The sequence below is a fragment of the Seriola lalandi genome, unplaced genomic scaffold (genome assembly GCF_002814215.2).
Source record: "Seriola lalandi dorsalis isolate HSWRI2012SDOR001 ecotype SW California unplaced genomic scaffold, Sedor1 jcf7180002054427, whole genome shotgun sequence".
Classification (NCBI taxonomy): Eukaryota; Metazoa; Chordata; class Actinopteri; order Carangiformes; family Carangidae; genus Seriola; species Seriola lalandi.
The window spans coordinates 113,095-134,192 of record NW_019524980.1 but is presented as its reverse complement, the minus strand read 5'-3'; the positions used below and the strand labels follow the sequence as shown (position 1 = coordinate 134,192).

The 21,098-nt window shown below is 42.9% G+C and overlaps 1 protein-coding gene across 4 annotated transcripts in view; it reads left to right on the top strand.

Moving 5' to 3' along the window:
- ebf2 (EBF transcription factor 2) overlaps nt 1-19,287 on the top strand; it is a 30,296-nt gene extending 11,009 nt beyond the window's left edge. For 2 of the 4 annotated variants that reach the window (XM_023410700.2, XM_023410699.2), the window contains exons 7-16: nt 12,746-12,827; nt 14,272-14,413; nt 15,460-15,590; nt 15,810-15,936; nt 16,052-16,140; nt 16,250-16,315; nt 16,831-17,005; nt 17,097-17,276; nt 17,378-17,548; nt 17,726-19,287. In XM_023410700.2, coding sequence (XP_023266468.1) covers nt 12,746-12,827; nt 14,272-14,413; nt 15,460-15,590; nt 15,810-15,936; nt 16,052-16,140; nt 16,250-16,315; nt 16,831-17,005; nt 17,097-17,276; nt 17,378-17,548; nt 17,726-17,757 — 1,195 coding nt within the window. In that variant the 3' untranslated portion in view covers nt 17,758-19,287. Of the gene's footprint in view, nt 1-12,745; nt 12,828-14,271; nt 14,414-15,459; nt 15,591-15,809; nt 15,937-16,051; nt 16,141-16,249; nt 16,316-16,830; nt 17,006-17,096; nt 17,277-17,377 lie in introns of all 4 variants that reach the window. The other 2 variants (XM_023410698.2, XM_023410696.2) reach the window with 1 other exon arrangement.
- Nucleotides 19,288-21,098: the final 1,811 nt, after the last annotated feature.

The window sequence follows — 21,098 nt, the reverse complement described above, 5'->3', positions numbered from 1 at the left end:
TTTGTGATCACTTGATTTTTTTGAGGTAATTTATCAACCAAAAAAACCCTCAAAAGGGGCGTTTTGCTGCTTTCATCAGTTTTTAACCCTTTACCCTATCAAAAACAAGTCAAACAAAAAATAAAATCAGCCCCTTGTATAATACAGGTATTTTTCACCAATCTTTGTTGCTTTTACTGCGTAAAGCTTCTCTGTGCTGAGGGTTCTCAGTGTTAACTCAGGCAGATCTTTTAATGGTGGCATTATTGTCATGCTGACCTCTGACCTCTGAGAAACTATATTGGTTCTGGGCCAAAGCTGGCCTCTGTATTTATGAGTGAACCATGGGTTTACAATGGAGACAAGCAGATGTCAGTATTAGTATTAGACTGCGTGGTTTGTATGTGAGGGGTCAGCTCTCACTGTGAGTGTGTGCTTTTATATTTGGCTGAGAAGCTGAGATCAATAGTTGGTCATAAGGCGTGTGTGTGGAGGGATCCATCGTGAGGCAAGAGCCTTATGAGGTGGAGGGGGGTGATCAATGGCAAGCACTATCTCACTAATTGATTGTGTTTCCAAGAGGGGTCTTTTTTAACAAGCCGGTGCTCAGAGAAAAGAAGAATAATCAATAGGAATTTTCCAATGTTGTCAATATGGCTCTTCCCTCCCCCAGACTCAAAAGAACTCCCAAAGACTCAGAAATATTCATGTAGGTTTTGATTCTTGAATACTGAGATAAAAAAAAGAAAATGTTGTAGTTTTTTATAGTTTTGTGTTTTATTTTTCTTTTTAGCAATTAATTTTGCTTTCTGAGTTCATCATTTTACGATTTAAACGATGATTAGTTGTCCTGGGAAATGGCTTGACTTCAGATGCTCGGCTCCAAGAGGAATCCATTAGTCTTAATCTTAGGTTGTGGGTTTTATTGATCTGTTTGTAGTCTTGTTTCTAGTTATATGTGTGTATCACAGGTTTGTTTTCAACTAGTCAGTGCCGTGTTTTGTTTTGTTTTTTTCTTTTTTCTTTCAGCACTAATCGATGTACATTGCTTCAGTTTCAGCTCAATTACAAAATTCCCCAGTTGAATGTTTATTATTGCAGTCATTAGTTGTTAATTCATTATGCTGATATTAATTCTGAAACCAATTTTTCCTGTGAAAAGACATCTTACAGTATGGTAATACACAAACACAGGTGCACACAGTCTCAGTTCTGCAGTACAGTTAAACTATGTTTTTCTTTATGGATTAACACTGTCTGGACAGTTTGACAATAAACTATTCAGATATCATTTGTTGCTGTATGTAAATGTCTGCTCTCGGCCACAGTGATGTCTCAGAGAATCAGTCTGACCATCTGTTTCAATGTTAGTCCATCCAGCTGTTTATGCCTGCCCATCTTAAACAAATTTTAAAAAATAACAATATATAACGACTGAGGCTGTTTCCCTCTTTGCTTCTTGAATGTCATTTTTCACCGCCGCCTACCTGTTCTTACAGCAGCCCAGAAACTTTTTCGTCATACTACTGATTGTGGAGAACGACGGCCTCCTCCTCATTCTTCATCCGCAACCAAAAAAGAAAATAGAAGCTGCAAAGAAGTCTTTGGGAAAAGAACATTAAACTATCAGCCAAAGAATAAATGCAGCAACATTTTTTGGACTGTGTCAGGGGTCGAATTCCTCCCCTTTCCCAGATGCATACTCAAGTTCTGCCGCCAAGTCGCTCTGTTAGGTCATCATATATACACTTGAGAGTTTTATGTGCGAGACAACAATATCATTTTAGGAGATTGTTTCTCATACTTCCCGTGTAAGATTCTCCTGTAGCTGTAAAGTGGAGCTCATAGCTCTCTGTGTTGATACTGGCATGTGGTTCTACCTTTTCTGTCTCATTATTTCAAGATGGATTTTCTGAAGATAGTCAGGGGCAGCGCCATGATCGGGTGATTTCTGAATGATACAATTAAAAAAAATCACAATTCAATATAATTTACAATCTAAACTATCAGATCTCCTTGTCAAGAAATGATTTAAAAAATGCCGTCAAATAGCTTTGAGTTTATACTTTGCCTTTTATATTTTTTATATATCAGTTTTGATGTGAGACCTCAGAAGAACTGTTGTTGGACTGTAACTGTCATCCAACTTACAGAGGATGTGGAGGAGGTGCCTTTTTTCTTGTGCTCAGTTTGAGCCTTTGCCTGCAGAGAGAGCTGCAGATGATTTTGGCAAAGTCGTTGTTGCAACCATCAAGAGTGGTTGGTGCTGCTAGTGACTTTGCTTGTTAGCGCTGAACAGTATTTATGATGGTAGGAGCTGGATAGTTGCAGGAAAGCCTCAAAATCAAATAAAAAGAGGGATTTATTTTTAGGTTTTTGATCATGTAATTGTTGTTTGTGATTTGGTCCCTTTTTGAGTGCTGCTGCATGTGGCCGTGGTGTAAAGATGGTAAATTATATTGTGAATCTGATGCCCAATGAAGATTTATGTAGACATGTGGCCTAGAAATCAAAAGCTCTACATTTTCTTGGCAAGAAGAGAAAGGTTTTAAATACACAATCTGCATCACAACATGTCCTTACATACATTAAGGAACACTATATGTAGTGTCTTTATTTAGCCAGGACAAGCTGACTAGGCAGTTACGCTTTCCATATGTGAGCTATAATAAATGATGAGCTGTTCATCCATAAGAACATAAGGGATGAGGTGGAGGTGAGGAACATCCCTCTGGTTGGTGTTATGGTGTTCTTCCACACATCTCAGGGTGTGTTATTGCACTCTGCTCTTACCAAGCCGTCATCCATGTTTTTGACATTAATGTGCCGACAGTTTACTTCGTGGTGTATGAGTTTCACCAGGTGTAGTTAAGTGTTACTGTAGCATGAGTTACAGTATATTGATATGTTACCTGCAGGTCAATATGCGCTGCACACTTGGTTTCAGAAACATCTGAATTTTATAGTGTTGCTTTATGTTGGGTTTCACATACACTTGCCATATCATAAGCAAACTCTGCTTCACAGTTGCTGTTGATATTCACTGAAGACAATGACCAGGCCGTAAAACTACTGGTTTGCACTCACAGTCATCCACATTACATAGATGCAGATATTAATATGTATGCATGAATTACCTGTCCGTCACACATACATACATGCAGGGAGACAAAGTCAGAGACATTGGTCCCCTCAGTCTACTGTCACAGGTCTCTCCCTGGTGGGCTAGTACTGTCCGGTCCCTCCAGACCCCCTGTCAGCGAGCCCCTCATGCAGGGGGCCATGCAGCGTGGCGACAGGGCCCTGAGGCTCCAGTGCACACCGCCTCACACAGCGGAGCGGCACGCAGGCTGGACCACTGAGCAGCTGGCACAGGACCGTGGGGATGGCTCCTCCCTTGGGGCAATGCAAGGGAGAGAATGACACAAAGATAGACAGGGAGAGACGATGCAATGTCTAGAATATCAAATTCACTGACAGGTAGTGCTTCAAACAGTGAGAGCCCCACTCAGAGTTAGACTGGTGAAAATGAGTTCAGGGACCTTTCTGTGTGGCTCGAGCGCCCTGCGACGTGGTCTCATGTGAACTGGGAAGATCCCGGCCTCCAGTTTGCACAGGAAGTGTATAATGAGTGGTAGGTTATGAGCCGAGTTTGTGTTTGGTCACCTTTGCTCTGCTTTGGCCATTGTTGGCTGTTGTGGCTTGAACCCTGACATCAGAAGTAGGCCTGGTTTGTTTTCTTTGAGAGCCTACAGAGGGGGCAGTCGGAAACAGAGAGCAGCAAAGAAATGTTTTGACAGGAAATGGGAATGGACTTCCAATGGGCTAATGTGGAGGAACAGCAGGGGGACTTGTGTGAGTGGGTGGGATGCAGAGGGGATGGTGGGGGTGGTGGTGGTGGTGGTGGTGGTGGTGGTGGTAGAAGTTTTGAGCTGCAGCTCAATGGCAGTCTGAAAGGCCTCGTACTCCCAGAGTAGCCAGGGCAAACCCTCCCATTTGTCTGGCCACTAATAGGGTTCACCTTTGGTTGAGCAGTGTAGAGATTAAGTAGGGGCACTCAGAGGATCAGAAGGGGGCAGATTAGCGTGATTTAGAGGCACTTCACTTTGCAAGCAAGTGAGCAATGTGTGGTTATGTGTGTGTGTGTGTGTGTGTGACGTTGGAATCGGTTGTCTGTGGGTTTACTTTTCATGTGAAATTCCTGCATTTGCCATTTATATTTTGTAAGGGGATCTTGTATCAGTGAAATCAGGATCTCATGTGTATGTGTGTGTGTGTGTGTGTGTGTGTGTGTGGGTGTGGAGTCAGAGGCCAGTTAACCATGGTATTTAGGTACAGGGGCTGTTTTCTTTGGCTCAGTTTCTGTGAGGGTGTGTGTGTGTGTGTGTGTGTGTGTGTGTGTGTGTGTGTGTGTGTGTGTGTGTGTGTGTGTAACTGGGATCGGTCATCCTCCTCTGTTAAGGTCTTAAATTTCACTAATGACTTAACAATGCCCCCTGGTGCTGGGCCGGCCCCGCAAGCCACCATGTTTGTTTGTTTGTCTGTTGATCTGGAATCTGGACACACTACGCAGTATTTCTCCCAGGAGTTAGATTCCTCTAAAACTCCCCACCGTTCACTTTTTGAAACCACCTCATAACACTAATATTTACACATCTGCAGTATTAAAATCAGTATTAAAATCTGATTAAGTTTCCCTATTGACTTAGGTTTGAGGCAACAGCTATTCATCCTGTGGTCCATTGGAAAAGCAACTAAGGCTGGAATATTATGTAGATACATTTTTAAAAACTTCTTTTAATTACTCCATGCTGACAGAAGAATATGCTAGGGCGTGTAATGTAAACATGTGTACTGAAATGCAGCACACAAACTTAAAGAGAAGCAGGAGTCAGTGCTGGCTCTTTTGTGCTTTGCTGCCCGAATCGTTGATGCAACAGATGCTGTGTTTTCCTCATCATGGAGGAAAATATAAATCAAAGAAAAACAGGAACAGCAATTTAACAATTGCAGTGTCACTATAATCTTTGTCAGTGTGCGTGTGTGTGTGCAATGGTCCTGATGAATCTGTCAGTGCTGAGGGCAGGGGGTGATGTGACTGCTGACAGGCTCCCAGCAGGCATGCTGAGAGCCCCAACAGTCTGCATGCCCTCCCTTCAGCCCCCCTATCAACCCAGCTCCCCTTCTCCTCTGCCGGTCCTCAGCTCAGCTCCACACATTTGCTGTGTATTAGCCACGGACAGTAAATTACAGCACCCTGGACCTCTGAGCGATTCCATTCCCATGTTTTCACACGTTCCACGTTCCTCTCTCCCTCCAGCACTATTATCCAGTTCACCTTCTCTGCGTCTGTCTATCTCTCCCCCCTTTTCTCTCATTTTGATCTGTTTTCCTCCCTCTGTCTGTCATATTCGTCCTGGCTCTTCGACTCCTTCAACCCTGTCAGATTTCTCTCCCCTGTCTGTCTTTCTCTCACTTCTGTTATACTTCTCATCCTCCGTTCTTCTATTGTGTCACGCTACACAGCGTTCCCTCCCTTACACATCCCCTCCGCTCCCCCTTTACTTTCGTACAAGCAGGTCCCTGTTGTCTAGGCTTCACAGGTTTCTCAGCCGCTTTTCTCTCTCGCTCTCTCTCATCTTCCTTCCTATCCCTCTCTCCCGTCCTCTCCTTCTCTCTCCCTCTCTGCTCCCCCCTCTCCTCTCTCTTTCTGGAAACAGATGTTGTTTGTCAGATCTTATCATTACTGGCTAATTAAGAAGACATCTCTTCTCCTTCTGTTGTTGCTTCACTCTCCACTCCTAGCCCTCTTGGTGGCATCCATCCCAGATTCATTGTTCTTCTCAGAGGAAGGTTCGGGTCGAGCTTTGATATACCCATGTTATTGGTAAATCTGATTAGTGATTGATTGATTGAAAGGGTATAAAAAAGCAAGTGTATTGCAGATGACCTTCTTGTATGTTTGAAATCTATTCAGCTGTACAGGGTGCTCTGCGTTCCATCTGACAGTTATGAGAGTATATTTTGAATCCTCGTCCCTCAGGACACACCAAGCATGCTGGGAGAGGTCAGGCCACTGATGGGACTTCTATTCCCTGTCCTGGTTGTGAATTCATGCTCTCTAGACTCTGAATATCTATCCATATCCATCTATTTGGCAGGCTGACCGCGGTCCCATGTGGCCAAGCTTTGTATGCAATCTATGGCTGAGCTAAGCTTGGGAGACTGAAACATTCATTCATTTGAAATTGTTGAAATGCACATTTAGCAGCTAGAAAGAGGTTATGCAGTAAAGCACTTAAGCACCCAGGAGAAACCTTGTTGAAACACTCAAGTGCCTCTTGTGTACCCTTCCCATCATTCCACTTTCCTCCTTCCAGCACCTCCTTTCCTCTCAGCTCTGCCGGGCCTCAGTCACTTTTTGCGGTGGCAAGCCTGAGGGTTTTACAGCGCTGCCCAACTCTATAAATCAGCGCTAGTGGTTTAAATGTTTGGCTTTGTCACAGTTCTCAAGTTTAGAGGCGGGATAGGCCGGGGCTGAGGTTGCAGGGGTGAAACCAGCCTGGGAGGCAATGAAGAAGAGGCCAGGAGGGGCGCAGCCAGTCCACCAGGCAAATTCATAAAGAGCTTCCCCCATGTGCTCACTGTCTACCTGACATTACCAGGACATGATTTACTCACTGGTTCTCTCACCACTCATCAATAAGATAGATATCTTCTTTTTTTTTTGGCGCTGTTATTCTTGTTATATTTAGAAAAGGAGGAAACTTGAAAACTTAAACTTAAATCTTAAACTTAAAAAACGCAAAAATATTGTTTAAATCAGGAATTATCTGATTAAAGAACAAGGAAACACGTCTATGAATCTGACCATTCGATTCCAACTTTTGTATAGTTTATTTTCAAAACCAAAATAGTCTTGAGGTTTGAAACTCAGTCCTACTTAACCATGGTATTTCATCAGTGGAGGAACGTAACTACAGACATTTACTGAACTAGTTTATTGTATTTAAGTTTTGAGGGACTTTACTTTTTTTATTTATTTATTTATTTTTTTTTTTAGAATTTTACATTTAAAACACACAATCAACTTATACAACTTATATAATATCATCGGTTTTTACAGATTCAAATACCAAATACCAAAAGGTACACAATGGGCTTAAAATGAACTAAACCTTAGCTGCAACATGGGAATGGTTCATAAGCACTTATGCATCTGAAATAATATAATAACACCCTACTTTGTAAAAGTACTTTTACTTTCAGTACTTAGAGCACATTGTGCTGATAATATGTCTGTACTTTTACTTGAGTGACATTTTGAATGTAAGACTTGTACTTGTAGTGAGTAGTAGAGTATTGTTACACTCTTGTATTGGTATCTTTACTCAAATGAAATATATGAGTACTTCCTTCATCAGTGGATTTCACTTTGCTGGTCTGAGGAGCGTGTCAGCATGTGGGTGCAGATGTTGTTTAAAGTCTACCAGCTCATTCAAGATAAGTACTGACGCCACTGAGAGACTATTAGACATCAGGGTAATGTAGTGACCAGTCACTTGCTAATAGGTGCATAGAGTTTTGTAAAAATGTAAAGTAGCTGTATCTGTAGTGTGCATTATAAAAGCTGCAAAAAAGGAGAAAGACGAATACGGAGTCAGTTTGACTCTGTGATGTTTGCTCATGAAAAGCGAGTGAAGTTGATGCCAGAGATTTCCCTGTATGTTTTAGGATAGGGGTGGGGGGTGGTGGTCGTACTGGGAGGACTGGTGTGAAAGGTCCTGTGGTGGTATGCGACAAAGGGGGTATCAGTTCGTGGACGGTTTTCTGTGCCCCATTAGCAGTGTCAAAGGTCATGTGCCCCGGGTGTTAACCCTGGTGACCAGTCTAGCTTCCAGTCTGCCAGGGGACCTGGGTCCAGGGGTATTTATTACTAACCCCCCCCCTCCTCCCCCCTCACCTCCCCACTCCATCCCCCAAACACAGCTCTCCCCATGGAGGAAAACAAAACACCTCCATCCCTCCCCCCTAGCCTTTCCTCGGTCTGGGTACATGTACTAATTGGATGCATATCCATACACTGATGCATGACGACCCATCTGTAGATCTGTGCCTTGGCGTGAAACATTCTTGGGTCAACAGCGGTTTATCCAAATCCTCGTCCACAGCCATAAGCTACGCCATTTTTTGGCCCATTACATTCATGCTTTATTAAAAACCACCCAGCACATCTATGACTTTTGTTTTTGAGGCATCATTTTTGCTAATGTGTATAAGTTTGCATGATTGATTGTGCACACATGGTTGCTTGTAAGTCAGTGTTTATCTTTGTGTATTTTTCTGTGAACTCATGCATGTGTTTGTGTGTGTGTGTGTGTGTGGCTTGTACAGCCTGTGTGTGACATATACATGCATACGTGCATGTATCTGGGCCTGCTGTATGAGTTAGTGCTCTCAGTGTGTGAGTGTGGCAGAGGAAGGCCCTCAGCATGTCAGTATGTTTTAATGCTCCACATCTGGTTTCCTAATTTTCCTCCCTGCCTCCCTCCTTCACTCCCTTGCCCTCCCCTCGGCTCCCCTCCACTGCGATGTCAGGACACTGTTTTGTTTTTTCAGGGTGATGGTGGTGGAGGGGATGTTTGATGAGTGATGGCCCTGAATACAAGACATCAACATTCTCCCTCTCTTCCTCTGTCTCTGCCTTTCCTCTTCTTCCTCTTTTTCTTGTTGTGCAGTCTCTTTGGATTTCCTACACCTGCTATCTATTAGGCATTATGGAGTGGAGCAGGGGTTACATGTACAGTATGAAGGGGATGAAGAGGAGCATCTCTTTTTCCGGTCTCCACCTCTTTGTGCTCACGCTTCCTCACTTCTTTTCCTTATGCCTGAGCAGCGGGGCATCCACGTCTGCTGAACAAAAATGATGACAATGTCATCCTCCTCATTCTTTCCCTCAAATTTTTCCTCCCATATTTTAGTATTAACACATAAATTTGTCATCTGCCTGTGCACTAAACCAAAAATTTGAAGGCCGAAGGCAACCCCAGAAAAGGAAAGGCGTGGTGAAAGTTTTCTAGCTGTGCTGCTAACTAACTTGAACTCTGCTTTTAAACCTTTTGCATCGCCTGCTCACATGCTTCAAGAGCCGTTGCTACCAGTAAACCTTCATTTACAATGAGCACAGAGGGCGATGTGTTTTATGTCTATGTGAAAATGCAGTTTATGTCAACAGTGATTAGTGCTGATGAATGCCAATGAAAATTTTTGTTAGGGGTCCTGTGCTGCTTAGGTGCTCACTGCATGATTAGGTCCATATGTAAAACATGGTGAGTAACACTTATGTGTAACAGATGCCCCATGGACTGAGAAATGTGAAACTGATCATCCACAATGAGGAGTGAAATTTTACAAAAAGCTGCATCTCTTTTATTGTTTTTAGTGTCATGACTTTCTGGTTGGTCGTTGAACTAATTTTAGTTAAGCAAGTTGTCACCATTGGGATGGCTGCTTCACGCCGCGAGGCCTGTGTTTAGTCTTGGGAACTGAAGCAGATGCAGACAAAAGGGATAGGAGGCTTTGACAGAGATGCAGAAGTGAAGACAGAAAAGAAAAAACAGACTCCCTGTGGTGCCGCAGTGGAAAATGATCCCAAGGTTTAAGACTCGGGTCTATGTTTTGTTTGTGTTTCCTGTTTTAAGTGCGCCTCTGAAGGGGTAGGTGTTGTAGAAGATAAAACTCGGTTTCAATTGCTGACCAAAGCAGATTATGTGAAATTGCACTCATCAAGTTTTGGTGTCACATTTTGTTAGAAATCAATGCCACTTGTGCTTGTTCCCCGGCTTTATAAAATTTATTTTACAAAAATAATCATTATCATGGACATGTATGACGTATGAAGTTGAACCCTGTTTCCCATTAGCTTTATCACACTATGTTACTCCCATGACAGTGTTTTAATCAAACAGAAGCACTATTTTACACCTGCATTATAGAAGGGAATATTCTGTAAATGTACAGAACAAGGCGCACATTAAATATAAACACGCTAAAGCTAGTGGAGTTCTTTGAAAAAAGCCTTTCTTTGCAATTTCCCTGTGACATGAAAATCACCTCCGATTCTTTGCATGCTCTGCTCATCTCTTCCCTGTGGATGGGGAGGTGTGTGGGTGTATTACATTACCAAAACAAAAACAAACAACAGCAATATTAAACTTCTGCAACCACAATAGAGGAGGGGATAAAAAACAGAGGGTCCTCGACTTCTTATTAATTATGCAAGATTAGTCTAATTATAATTCAGCAAATGAATGTGTGGCAGAAGGTGCGAGGCGACGGGGCTGGGAGATTTGCATGTTAAGTGGGCAGGGGGAAGCGGCTAATGCATGCTAATATATGCGTCAATGTCTCGCTTTAATTTCAGCATTTGCAGCTGTGTGCGTCCGAACTGAGGGGGGTGAAAAGTTGACTCAATGGGTTTTTGGGAGGGGGGCAAAGGTGGGGGTGTCAATGTATTAGAGTGTGCATGCATGCATGTGAATGCGTGTTTCTGTGTGTGTGTGTGTGTGTGTGTGTGTGTGTATGTGTATGTGAGGCATCTGGTGTCATACAAACAGGGAATGATGAGAAGAAGTCAACAAACAAGGTCAAGAACCCTCAGAAAGTGCACAAAGCCTGAGATGGATGTAGACAACCTCTCAATTAGGGTTGTGATTTCACTATCTGAAGCATCACTGCTGTACAGATATATCATGTTCATCAGTGAAATGAGTGATGACTGCTGGTTAGATGACCTTTAAGTAGCCAAAAATGGAAGTGGCAAGGAAACTAGTGTTACCAAACCACAACCAGACCATGTACATGGTTATTAAATCAAAAATATGGTTCCTGTGCATTGTGAATTACCCTCTTATATATGACTGCTATAGCCATAATGAGCCATAATGTAAGAATCATTGCCCAGGATATAATGCACATATTGTATGACCCTCAAAGGAGGCAGTAAAATGAAATAGAACACTTTTGATTGTGGTCTCTTTTCAGAGTCAAGAAACTAACAGTATTACTTTCCTCGTGCCTTCCACAAATATATAGTGTTTAAATCCAGTGAAGCTTCCGTCATGGTGTCCAGCAGGCAGATGTAAGGAAGGCTGACAGAGTCAGACATCGATGAGGAAAGAAATGGAAGGAGGAAGTGGGAGAGGCGCAGATGTGTCCTTTTACATGTTTCCACCCCGATCTGAAGTTTAGTGCAGCTTTGAGGTTGGAGGTCCGAGCTCTCACTGATAAATTATAATCACCCTCTGCCAACAACAATATTGATTGTCCTCCGATGAAATAGCTCAAATCAAGAAATATTGGACACACTGTTGGAACTGAGAGCTAGTTGCAAGCCAGGTCCTGTTCGCAAGGGAGGAAGCTGGAGCGAGTGATGGAAGAATAGTGAATAAAAGCTGACAGAATGAGGGAGAGATTAGTATTCGATGGGAGGGTTCAGGGCTGTGGGGCCAATATGAAGTTCCTCTCCAAACAACCGCTCTCCATTAGGATGACTTATATTTGCAGAGAGCACAGTGTGGGTGGGATTGGAGCTACCCATGTAGCCCAAAACCGCGGCCTCCCTCTGCAGCATTTTTCTTCTGCACTGTTGTTGTTTGTTTAATTGGAACATTAATGGATGTGTTTTTCATAGGCAAGACAGAACTGTGTTCACTGTGAAGTGCAGTGGACATCTGGTTTCAGGGCTATATATTTGACAGTTGCCATAATTATATCTCAACCCTGCATCATTTCCAAGCTCATTTTTCTTTTCTTTTGCTTTAACATACATCGTCTGTCTAAATTCTCCTCTACATGAGATTTGTGTGGTTCTTCTCACCCTCGTCTGCACCTGCACTCTTGATATACTTTCCTGCATCTCACCTTGCCAAGTCTCTCTCCTCCCTCCTCGCTGTATTTCAGTGTTGGAATGTGTTTCTTGTTGTTGCCTTCTCTTTCCCTTCGCTGTCTTTGCCTCTCAGCATGGGGACTTTGGGATTGCGGCAGAGCTTCGTTGCCATGGCAGCGGGCTGTGTTGCCGAACTGTGTACACCTGGGATTTGGAGTCTCTCTCCATAGTCTCCCTCGCTCCTATTTATTCCACCTTCTCTCAGGTTTCTTTTGGTGTAGCAGGGGCTATCAGCACCCCTCACTCCCTCTCTGTCTCCACACTCTATCACACTCAAAAGTAAGCTCACATACGTAATGAGACATATATACTTGAAAACACAATTCATGTCCATACCAAATCCTGTGCCTCTATCACTACCTTCCTCTTTCCACCTCCTCATTTCACTTTCTCTGTAGTTGTCTCTACTTCGTTTCCCTCTCCATTCCCATGTGGGGGTTCAAACACAGCATTGCGGGATACCATGGTCCCCTGAGTCCCCTGGCATACATCACTGTCTCCAGTTTACTTTGAAACACAGCAGTGCTTTTCACTGGACTGTGCTTCAGATTCTCATCACTTGATTTAAAGTGTAATAACATTGACTTTAATACTAAGCTAAACAACTGGGATTGATGTCAGAGCTGTAATCATATAGATATGCACAAACACACACACACACACTCATGTGCACGCGCCATGCTTGTCTCTAAAAAATAATGACTGTCTCCTTTGACTGCGAGTGTGTTGCAGGGTTCCAAATAATCATATACATGGTTCTTTCATGTGATTTCTTAGTTGCTGATGTACAAACACGTGTCCTCTTATTTACCTTTGCAGGTTTTTCTTGAAGTTTTTCCTGAAATGTAACCAGAATTGTCTGAAGACAGCAGGAAACCCAAGGGATATGAGGAGATTTCAGGTATGAAAAAAAAAAAAAAAAATGTATGTGTATGCTTGTGTGTGTACGGAAAGAGGGAAGGTGGGTGCCCCTCCATCCTTACAGAACGATTGAATAATTAATTTCTTGTCCAGTCTGTTCTAAGTCGAGTTTATGTTCTCATATAGTGAAGCTCTGGAAAAGTTTTTCCAACCGAAGACATAGTGGGGGGAGTTAGAAGTGAAAGTTAAAAATCAATAAGTCAGAGAGATGGAAAGACAAACGAAAGAAGTTAGATATGTGGGAGACTTGGTCATTGGGGTGCTGGGGTGCAGGAAATAGGTTGAGGTGTTTCAGGAAGTTGTCAAAAATTGAGTGATTGGCTCCAGATGGAGGAGGTCATGCTCCGTGACCCAGGAAGTGGTCACGAGGGACACTCCCGCCTCACTTCCTCTGCCGTCTTTCAGCACCAGCGGCCCCTGTCTGGCATTCTCCTTCTCCCAGCAAACCCTCCGTCCTTTCCTCCTCTTCGAGCTCCCCCGGTCTTCAGCCATGTTTGCTTTAACTCCTGCTATGGGACGCATGCTGAGAAGTTATGAGCACACAGGACTCTCATCTCTGGGTTAAAAGGTGATCAGAGCTGGACTGGAGCCTGCTGCTTGATCGATAATTTACAGTTATTTTCCTTTAAGTTCCCCTTCCTTTCCACCACCTATAGCACATATGCTTTTTCTCCTTTTCTTTCTCATGTTCCTTCACCTGCAAAATTACTGCCAGGTGTTTTATTTCGAAGGGAGTGCAAGATTTTATCTTCGCTGTCTGATTTTCTGAAGATGCATAAAATATTTATGGTTTACTATTTAATTAACTTTTTCTCACTGACCCATTCCCTCTAACTCTCAAAAACATGTTCGTAAACACACACTCAAACTCATTATCATTTTCAGAAATAGTATCACATCGACACTCATAAATATCCAAAGAGAAAAACCTACAAGTATCCTCTCATTAATTATATGTGTGTCAGCCATGCAAGGCAGATGTGGGAAAGGACACACACATGCTGTGGCCAGAAAATCAAATTAGGACCACTATATATCATCCACTGCTTTAACGGCCGGCTAAAATGGGAGATTTCGTCCATATGTTTGGTGTCATTGAAGGATCAGGAGGAGACAACGATGAGCCTGCTGCATGCTGTATGAATCAAAAAGTTAGGCAAGAGGCGGCGGAGAGGCCATATGGAGACCTGATGGAGGAGTGGAGGGGTGTATGAGCAGTGTCATCGCCAGAATGCAGACATATTATGGAGATCCCAGAGATGTCACATTACATATTGAGAAATATTACTATCACCTGTATGCCGAAACAAATTGTTGCTCAGGGATTTTGCTGCGGTAACCGGAGACTGTGACTCGCAGCGTGCTGTCCAAGTCGTGCATCTACACTCATGCATCTTCCTCTTGGCTCTCGTCCTCTCTATCAGGTGGTCCTGTCCAGCACTGTGTGTGTAGACGGCCATGTCCTAGCAGTGTCTGACAACATGTTCGTTCACAACAACTCAAAACACGGCCGGAGAGCCCGCAGACTGGAGCCAGGCGAGTCTGCTGAGAATACTATGGAATATGGTAAAACACTGACAGTGCAACGCTACAATGTCACACCCCATTTATCTTTTTTATTTCACTACGTGTCTGCTTCATCATTCACGTTCAGAAACATTGTACAGAGTCATCCATAGAAATCCAATAGCAGGTTGCTTAATGTCCATTTATAATCACCATGATATATCAAACATTACCAGTGATGCTACTGAAGTCATTAACTGAGCTAATTGATGCATTAATTAAATATATAAAATAAACATAGTATCTGATCTTAAATCAATTTAAAACATAATTTAACCAGCTGTAGGTCAACTAGTCATATGTATCTCCAAACATTTACTCAAGTAGTGTACTTAAGTACAATTCAGAGATACCTGTAGTTTACATTGTACTTTCTTGTTAATATTCAACATACAAAACATATGATGGACTGTTATAGAATTAATTACCCAGGGGTATACGAAGTTATTCACAATTACTCCATATTGGTTAGCTACAACATAACAAAAATAATAATCCAATACTATGATATATAGAATAACCCTGGGGCCATTTTTCTCTTGTTAGTTCTTCTTGTGATACTTTAAGTACATTATGTAAATAATACTACAACATTTTTTACTCAAGTTAGATTTAAATCATTTTACACTTATTTCAGCACCTTGCCTGTGTCTTTGTAGCCTGTATTTTTGCATAGCTTTTTTTTCACTGTTATAGATGACTGCCTTGCTTTCAGATTCTGTGACTTCTTGACATTTGATATGGATCTTTTCTAACTCCCTGTTCATCGTGTTGCAATTTGTGGCGTTATCCATGGATAAACGCCACCCCATGAATAAAAATGAGTTAAAGTAGAAATGAAATAATGCAAGCTTTTTAACCTAAACTTTTTTTTGTTTTGCTTTAAACATCAGAACTTAAGACTAAAGCCTAAACTAAAGAGCACCATCAACACATTCTTCCTGAGACACCCATTACAAACACATGCTATCATCCTCTATTTTTTCCAATTCTTGTGTCCCGTTTTGAAACCCTCACAGTAAATCTTGCTTTGCTCTCCTATCCAGCTACCCCGTGTATCAAAGCCATCAGTCCCAGTGAGGGCTGGACCACCGGCGGGGCCATGGTCATCGTCATCGGGGAGAACTTCTTTGACGGGCTGCAGGTGGTGTTTGGCAGCATGCTGGTGTGGAGTGAGGTAGGAATTGTCTTCAAAACATCTCACTAATGATACAGTCTAAAGCACAGTTTGAAATGATATATATAGCATATGGCTTGTCTCATTATTTAGATGATTTATGGGGAGTCTACATAAATGAATCTTTCCACAGTATTGTGTTAGCCTAAATATTTACAAGGCATGGGAAGGAATCATTTGTTGCTGTTTTGTGACACAATTTCTGTGCTGTATCTTCAGCTGATCACACCACACGCTATCCGTGTCCAGACGCCTCCTCGACACATCCCCGGGGTTGTGGAGGTCACATTGTCTTATAAATCTAAACAGTTCTGCAAGGGAGCTCCTGGACGCTTCATCTACACAGGTATTAAGACAACGCGTTGTGCTCTTTTTGCCCATTTTATCCACAGTCTGAGGAATTTTAAATTTTAGGTTTTGATGAAGTGTGACTGAGGTTTGGTGTACTTTATGTTTCCTAGCTCTAAATGAACCAACTATAGACTATGGCTTCCAGCGTCTTCAGAAGGTCATCCCTCGACATCCTGGTGATCCAGAGAAACTAGCTAAGGTGAGAGACTCTTAAATAAAAGATCTTGCCATGCTCATTACTACTTGTCAAGGAACTTTGCACACTACTCTTATTAAGATATTAATGTAATAAATTCTGTTCCTTGTAGGAGATCCTCCTGAAAAGAGCTGCAGATCTTGTGGAGGCCCTGTATGGAAATCCACATAGTAATCAGGTAAAGACACATGACATATTCAGAGAACAGGCAGATATTTAACAGACTACATCACTGATTTTGTTTTAGCCCATTAACTGTTCAATCAATAGCTTTCCAGTCAATCCAGTACTGTATGAAAAAAAATTAAATTACAGAGATTTGAAACCTCTGTGACCCCGGTAATCCACCAGAATTAATATTTAGACGGCTTTATTTATTTGTTAAATTCCTATAAATGATAATACAGTTCTGAGCAGGGATTGTTTTGAAAAGCTTTGCAGTGGCTCAGCTGTATGCTGTCAAAAAAAAAAAAAAAGCCCATAAGATAAACAGTATGCAAACATTGTAGCGCACTAGTAGTTTGTGGCAGCCAAGTGACTGTTTGGCAGCTGACTCCCTGTGCTCAGATATGTGCGTTTATAACAAACACTTGAATGCAAGCAGCAGTTGGACAACCGTCAGCAGAGCCACCTAACCAAACTGCATCATCTCTCATTGAACCAATTTTGACAGTTGCATTTGATCTCCTGCAGGACATGCTGCTGAAACGTGCAGCTGACATCGCCGAGGCACTTTACAGTGTTCCCCGTCCTCACAGTCAGCTGCAGGCGCTGCCAAGCTCACCAGCCCACGGCAGTGTCATGGGTCTGGGCTCCTACCCCTCTCAGTTAGGCGTTAGCATCGGGGAGCCAGGACAGAGCAGCCAAGGTGAGCAGAAAGAGCCAAACTATATTCCCTGCTTCTGTTTTTTTTTTTTCCACAAATGAAGCTCAGATCTGACTCAACATTTTCCATCCAGGTTACATTCGAAACTCCAGCAGTTTGTCACCTAGGGGTTACCCATCAGCCTCCACTCCTCAGCAGTCGAGCTACGGCGGCGGCGGGATGACCGGAGGCTATGGGACAGTTCCCATGACCAGCCTAGGAGTTCCTGGTTCTCCTGGTTTCAGCAGTGCCTCCCCCACAGGCTCACCCTATAGTAAGACCTCATGTGCTCTCTAATTGTCTCTAAAAGTGTTTGTTAATTTACCCCGCACTGCTGATCAGACTTGAGACTGACTGTTGCTCTCTGTTCCGCAGTAATGCCCTCCAGCCCCACTATACCGGGAAGCTCCAGCTCCTCATCGTCTCTCTTGCCTTTCTCCTCCTTCCCGTCTGCTGCTAAACAGAAGAGTGCTTTTGCTCCTGTCCTCAGGCCCCAGGGCTCTCCCTCCCCTGCCTGCCCTGCCTCAGGGGGGAACAGCTTCAGAGGTAGCCACCCAACTCACTATCTGACCCCCCTGTCTGAACTTACGAATGCAGTCTAACCCCTCATACTAACCACTCGAAAGCTATGACTGAACAAGACAGAGAACAGTTGCTGGATGTACATTAATGCAAGACCTGATTGATTAGAATCATAGATTTTGTATATTTTTTTCTCTCCAGCGATGACGGGCCTGGTTGTTCCCCCGATGTAGCAAAGCACCCACCCCAATCTACCCCAGACCACTGCTTCACTTAGCCCCTCTTTTGGCACTGAGAGGGCAGGGAGAATGGAAAATTGTTCACTAGTGACCATGTATCACTTTCCTCCCTGAGCCCCCAACCCCCAACCCCCTCCCGCCATTTCTTAGTCCCTTTTTCATCCATGTGGATGAACGGGACGGGGTACGAAAAATGTCCAAAGACCAGCCATCTACTCCAGAGGCAGAGGAGATTACTCCACCCTCAGCTACAGACAGACCAAGCTCCTTAGCTAACAGCACCAGACTGGACCATATTACTGCTGTTTTGTGTAATGAAGCATCTGCATTTTGAAAGGAAACAGGAGAACCGGTCCTGTTTTCACCTCAAGCTTCAAAAGCATCTGTATTGACCTCTGGCCTGCTATCACGTGCAGTATTCGATTCTTCCAACACCCGCCCAAACCTTCACCAGAGAGGGCACAGGACGCGTTGTGGGAGCGCTGCTGGATGACGGACAACTCTGAAATAATGTTGCAGCTCTAAAAAGCAGGGTGCTATTTTGTCTGTGTATGGACACCTTCAATGGCATGTGTGTACACTGTCTGTGAGTTAGCGAGAGGTTTTTTTCTAGTAGACTTTTTGAAGACAATTTACATTCCAGAAAAATAGACCCTTTATTTTTTGTTCTGATCTCTACGGTTTTACAAGGGAGAACTCTTTGTCTCAAGGGTTATTACTAAAGGAATTCATATATTGATTTATTTAAGAACAAGCAATTTAACTTATTATAGTTAGTTTAGGGAATAATATAAATGTGTTTTTATAAAGTGGTCCTTTTCCAACTGTTACTGAAATGAAGTTATCTCAACAATTGCCAATGAATTTGCAGAATCAGAGGGAATGGATTTTTTTGGTGAAGAAGATGAACTCAGTTATTTGGACTAAAACATCCCCTGTTTGCAGGTTCTTGCATAACAAAGTCCCACAGTTAAAGAGGGTTATTGTCCTTGTGTAAAGGAAAAATGTTAGTTAGCCTTATCCTTTTTAATTTCACTTATAATGCATGCTTTGTCACACCGATGCCCTGATATTATTTAATTCCACATTGCAAATTTAAATGTATATGACTACAACTTATAGATTTTACAGCATCCTTTTAAATGTCTCAACCCAGCACAGGTCTCTAGTCACTATGCAGTAGAGTAAATGAAAGCACAACTGCTCAGTAGAAAAGAACGGGGCGTATTAGGTGTTCATTAACCCATATCATGCTGTTCTTACTCATTGATTTTTGTCATCACAACACAAACTTCATTCTCAGGACGTGAAAACAAAGAACACAAAGAGTATGTGACGTTTGCAAATTTGTTTTGTTTAGAGTTTGGTTAATTTTATTTATTTAAAAATTATTAGCAATTTAATATTATGTTTTTTGAAGCCATCTTTCTTTGAAACGGAACAAAAAATGGTGCAAATGTGATTTGTATATCTCAAGGTGTAATTATATTTTGTGCTCCAAATAAAACAAATGAGAAAAAGAAACCACTGATGCTGCTTTAACTTGTTTTAGTTCTTACATTGGATTAAATTCTGACTTGTCTTGGTGGTTTCTTTTTAACTGTGTGCAGAAGGGAATTACGACACAAGTATTTTCACACACTCTGTATTATCTAATTTCCAGGACATCCAGATTTTCCTATAAGGCTCCAAATTTCAAGGTTCTTCTGGATCTATTTTTGTCTGTGCCCATCACCTGTGTGCTCGTGCAGTTTGCTACACTTTTTGTATACATAGCTGATGAGCCACAGCATCTTAATTGTGATGCGAGCGTTAAAGACTGAGTAGAGCATGTCAAGATAAACAACAACACCCTCCTCCCCCCATCTCTCTCCTCTCCAATAAGCCTGCTTTTCTCTAAGGACCAAGCCTCTGGGGGCCCCGAGTGAGAAACACATGAGTCTCCCTCCAACGTGGCCTCCTCCTCTCTGTCTCTTTCTCTCTCTTAAAACACACACACACACACACACACACACACACACACACACACACACACGTAGGCAAGAGCCTCACCACTGCCTTGTTTTCCAGTCTTTGTTTGGTACCGCTTCATCCTGTCTTTCGTTCTCACCTCTCCTTTGCTCCCCTCAAATGACCCTTCTCTGCTAATGTAATTAGCACTGGTAAAGAAGGGCAGTTAATTACCCACTCTATTTTGATCGGGTAATTAATGTTATGCCAGGAAACAGCAACTGTTTCATTAACATAGCGCTCAAAGCAGTGGACGCAATGGCAGGGTAGCACCCAGTGGATGCATTTGTGTGTGTGTTTGTATGAGACATGTATGGACAAACAGTGTAACTCTACTCAGTGACAGTTAGAGACACCAGGACTTCAAACATGTGACAGTGTCTGTCTGTGATCTGACCTCGACAGCAAGTCGCTGCTTCTCTCTGTGCCGTCTTTGTCATCATCAAGTAGCACTTGTCAAAAAAGCTCAGGCTGCTGCCTCTTCCTCCTCATCCCTCCCACTCTCCCTCTCTCTCTCTTTTGATATGCTGTTAATTTGACAAGTTAAAGTCAGCTTTGTTGCCGGCACCTCAGCATTCATCTTGCTGAGCACTCCTTCTGCCCAGTGGTGCAGGAGCCATATGCTCCTTTTCCACATGACTGTTTTGTTGTTGCTGTAGTGGCTGCAGCGGCGCCATTTACTGTCTTCATGATCACAGTTTGGATAAAGACAGGATGAGATGCCACCTGCCACCAAGTCGTTCCACATCACACTGCACGCACAGCTTCAAAAGAGCATCTAGCAGCAGGGCATATGAGAGCAAAAACCATGTCATCTTTCATTATCGGTACAGATAAAGTACTGATGAGTCTCCATGTTTAAGTTACAGCATTGTCTTCCTTACAATAGGAGGAGCATATAGCACAAAATACACCCTTCCCCTCTTGCCTCTCAAGGGATGTGTTTGTGTTTATATACCCAATTAGCCCTCCGGCCACAGCATGGACATGCATTAGGCTGACATTAGCCCCGGGTGTATGCAACGTCTGAGTGTGTATGTGTGTGTGTGTGTGTGTGTGTGTGTGTGTGTGTGTGTGTGTGTGTGTGTGTGTGTGTGTAAAATACAGTGCACCCCCTTCTCATTTGAGGCATAATTTTCAGGGGTGTGCCTTATTAGGCAGACTGAGGCAGAGCTTGACAGGGGAGGCCCACTGTTTTGTCAAATAGATTGGTTTCCACACACCCAGCCAGTGTCCTTTGCTTTTGGCCGGTCAGTAAAACCTGCATTGTTGCCCATTAGTCCACTGGACCCCGATTCCTTTTTCCAAAATGAATCCCCCACCCC